Here is a 4,207-nt window from a genome sequence, read left to right as displayed (position 1 = left end):
ACATGTGATTTCAGAAATATTAAATGATGGTTTATGTTGTTTGAAAAATGAAAAATTGTTTTGAAAATTCACGTTGTTACACATAAAATTTAACTAAAAATAAAAAGAATTTCATTAATTAAAATAAAAATCAAATTAAACCTAATATTTAAATAAGTAGAAAATTAAAAAACAAAAAAAAAAACACAAACAAAATATAAACATACCACAACATAGAAAACATAATTAATATCCTAATTAAAAAAAAAACAAAATACGTCACACGGAATCATCGTCCTCGTTATCAACCTGATCCTCTTCATCATTCTCTTGAACGTCACTCTCGTCATTGGAATCTTTGCTCTCGAAAAACGTATCAGAATCCTCGTCTGATTCATGAAAAAAATCATCATTACAAAACTCTATATGTGGCTGAATATGAGTTTTATAAACGTGCTACACCAAATCAGCACGAAGGGCGTGATGAATGTCGTGATTGTGTACTTCTCTTCTATTTGCCATATACTCTTGTGTAACAACGGCTACTCCTTCGATATTTGTCAAAACATCATTTTTGTTGTACCGACATACCGCTCTTCCTTCGTCTTCAAGAGTCATATTATGCAATATTGTACATGCATGCATTACATCCTGTAACCTTTTCACTTCATATGACCTTGCCCCGACTGCTAGTACTTGCCAACGTCTCTTCCGACTGCTAGTACTTGCCAACGTCTCTTACGTACACCAAATGTTCGCTCCACATCCTTGCTAATTGACTCTTGCATCTCTTTAAACTTTTTCCTTTTCGGGTCGTTAGGGCATGTAAACAATTTCACAAAAACTAAAAATGGAGGATATATACTGTTAATAAGATAATATCCACGGTTATATGCTACCCCATTTTCTTGAAAAGGCACATTATGCGACTTTCCAAGGTAGATATCGTTGAATACTGGTGACTGGTCTAGCACATTAATGTAATTGTTTGCACCAGCTAGACTAAGGAATTCATGCCATAACCAAAGATCATTTGATGCGATAGCCTCTAGAATGATCATCGGCTCTTTGTGGTCGCCTCTCATGTACTGACCACGCCATGCGTTGGGGCATAATGACCAACTCCAATGCATACAATCGATACTACCTAGTATTTCAGGGAATCTATGCTTACCTTCATGCACCGTGTACAATTGGTGGATATCGTTCACACTGAATTTGCGAAAATATCGTTGCCTATAAACCAAACAAATCGCTTTGCAGAACTTGTACACACACTCCCGTACAATACGCTCTGACATCCTAAAATACTAGTCACATTTGTCTGCGCCCATGTCGTATGCTCACTAACGAACTGCAGCCGTGCATTTTTGAATTGGAGAGAAACCTTTTATCTGTCTCGCATCCATTTTCCATTAGAAATATGGAAAACGGACTTCCAAATCGCCAATAATACATAAAATAGTTCCTTCCTCATCCGGAACCGACGATGAAACTTTACAGCATAGATGGCGTCGTCTGCAAAGTAGTCTTCTATAAGATGATCGTGTCCGACTTCGCAATTTCTATGCAACGACGGGTTTCTAGGTTTAGATCATGCATGTGATGTTTCGCCTTGTCAGTTTTGAAGGTATGCAACCGTTTTTGCCATGATGGAATCGATAAACTAAGCCTCCTCTTGAGTTGTCGAATCGGATGATGAAGAAGATGACATTTTGATTAATATTTTTTAGAGAGAGTAAGAAGGTATGGGTTAAAAAATGTTGGGTGTTGTGGTATTTACGGTGGGGGAATAGAAAAATTTATATATATATATATATATATATATATATATATATATATATATATATACTATAATAAATGAAAATAATTTTGCCATATGTCCTTCTCTCATAAGATTAGCCACATGTTATTTTCTCATAATTTGAGATATATTTATTTTCCACTTGTCATTACTTTAATTTTCATTTTCAATATATCATTAATTTACTTTCCATAAATTAAGACTATTAAATTTTAAATTTTAAATTTCAAATTCAATTCCAAATAAATTTACAGTTTAAACCTTTATGTTTAATATTTTGTTATAATTAACCCGTTTAGTACACTAAACACATAATTTTAATTAATTTATTCTTTGCATGTTTTTTTCTCATAGTTTTCACTTATTTCAATTTCAAATTCAAATAAAATTTCTATTTAATCGTTCGTACTTAACATTTTGTTTTAATCAACCCGTATGTTATACGGGTCTCACAACTAGTATATATATATATATATATATATATATATATATATATATATATATATATATATATATATATATATATATATATATATATATATATATATATATATATATGCACATACACTTTAATATAGCCGTTGGAACAAAAAAAAATTATGCACAACCGATCGGAGGAGGAGGGAGAACGCGACAGCCCCATCCTGATTCCTTCCACGCCCTACCTTTCCTGCACCGTCCGTGCGGTGTTCATCGGAGCGGGAAGCTTCCCGCACCCGGCTCCATCCAGTCTAAGAAGGAAATGGTGGTGCTTTTTTGTGATGACATATTTCTTTTAGCACAAACAAGTTGCCAATTAAGTTGTTACTAAGAAGGAAATGTATGGTCTGATAAAGCTTGAAGTTGAAGGGTATTTTGGTCAACTATCTATTGATGATATTTTGAGAAAATTTCAATTAGTTTCCTTTATTTCAATAAAAAATATAATAAAATAAAAAATTTATTTTAATCTTTTTTATGTCTTTTCTTTTTTAGTCTTGATTATGATTATGATTTTGTTTCTAGTGTATTTTTGTGATTTAAAAAAAAAAGTGCTTTGAAGTATTTGTATAGGTTTTGTCATGAAAAGTTTCAAGTGTATATTTTCTATCAAATTGATAGAAATATAATGGGTAGAATGCACTCAAGTATTGAAATGGAGTCAATCTTTTAACTCCGAAGGACAGATATAATGTTGTGACTGATGTGCTGATGGAGTCAATCTTTTACCCTTTTAAAGCTCCTTTATAAGAACTTGATGGTTCACTGTGCAATACCACATACATATAAAAGTTCAAAAGTCTGTGTTTATGGTTAGACAATATACCGTAGTTTATCTCAAGCACCAACCCATTCTTACCCTTCTTAAAATTTTTATGATTCAATATTAAGTTCCAGACATTGATGAGAACTTGAAAAATCTATGTCGTTAGGTATTTTCCATACCGTAATGCATTACAAACGTCATTCTACTCTCGCCCTTTATTGTTTTAATAAAATAATTTAATGATTCAACATATAAAACCGTACACTGACGAGACTTCGTAATTCTGTGTAAATGATCTATTATTGCAAAATGTACACCTGGCTTATCCTCTAACTTTAATTGATGATTTCTTGTTATTTCAGGTTGCTTTTTGTCTTCTTAAAAAATGTAATACCGAAAAGAAGGCGGTGTTATTTATCCAAGGGGAGCTAAATCTAAAGGGGGGGGGGGGGGAAGACATCAACATTTTACTTAAGATGTAGTTGTTCATACATTATTTCATTCTTTATTAGTTTGGTTTTGACATCATCAAATATGGGAGATTGTTGGGTCGCTCAATTGTAGAGATTTGATGATGTAAAATATACACTATAGTTATACTTAGTTAGGCAATATGAAGATATGGTGGTGGAAGTTCATATGTCAAAGATGGAAGAACATCCCCTAATGACTGAAATATCCTGAAGAGTCTATCAGCACCAAAGGCATTAAGATAGAATCTACTGACGACTAGTCAGTATGTCCAGACGTTGAGGGTTTTACACTGATGACACATTAATTAGGTGATACGTTGATGACACTCGCTGGTGGTATTATGTAACACCGTAAATTCTCAAACAAAATTTTCGATTTTAAATTACCAACATCCCATATAATAATTCTAAAAATATCAAGTGTTGATGTCATAACATATTTCAAAATAGTTTTCAAAAGTAATTATCAAAATCCACGATCCTTATTCATGATCCTTTTCTCTTTTGTCTACAATCAATCCGTCACCTTCCCGCGATCCTGATAAGAACCTGAAACACATAACACATAACACAGTTAGCATGAAGCTTAGTGAGTTCCCCAAAATACCACATACAACACATATTAGCCACTCGAGGCTATAACACTGTATGACCCTCTGGTCAATGTGTCTCATTGGGACCCTCCAGTCCTATAACTCTGTGGAC

General features: G+C 33.1%; 1 protein-coding gene across 1 annotated transcript; it reads right to left on the bottom strand.

Moving 5' to 3' along the window:
- Positions 1-258: 258 nt before the first annotated feature.
- Positions 259-1,064, bottom strand: LOC145036342 (uncharacterized). The gene is made up of 2 exons (XM_078984791.1): positions 680-1,064; positions 259-368 (listed from the first exon to the last, which is right to left on the bottom strand). Exons 1-2 carry the CDS (start codon positions 1,062-1,064, stop codon positions 259-261), a joined length of 495 nt encoding a protein of 164 aa, XP_078840917.1.
- Between the last annotated feature and the right edge of the window lie 3,143 nt (positions 1,065-4,207).

The sequence above is a fragment of the Lactuca saligna genome, chromosome 3 (genome assembly GCF_052625555.1).
Source record: "Lactuca saligna cultivar CGN05327 chromosome 3, ASM5262555v1, whole genome shotgun sequence".
Taxonomy (NCBI): Eukaryota; Viridiplantae; Streptophyta; class Magnoliopsida; order Asterales; family Asteraceae; genus Lactuca; species Lactuca saligna.
This window is presented reverse-complemented; position numbering and strand designations above follow the sequence as displayed.

Bases quoted from the DNA above. Each gene is read 5' to 3' on its own strand.
- LOC145036342 (XM_078984791.1), bottom strand. From the start codon at position 1,064: ATGAGAGGCGACCACAAAGAGCCGATGATCATTCTAGAGGCTATCGCA. The intron at 369-679 runs GCAAGTACTAGC...TTCATGAATCAG, and splicing joins AGCAGTCGGAAGAGACGTTG to ACGAGGATTCTGATACGTTT.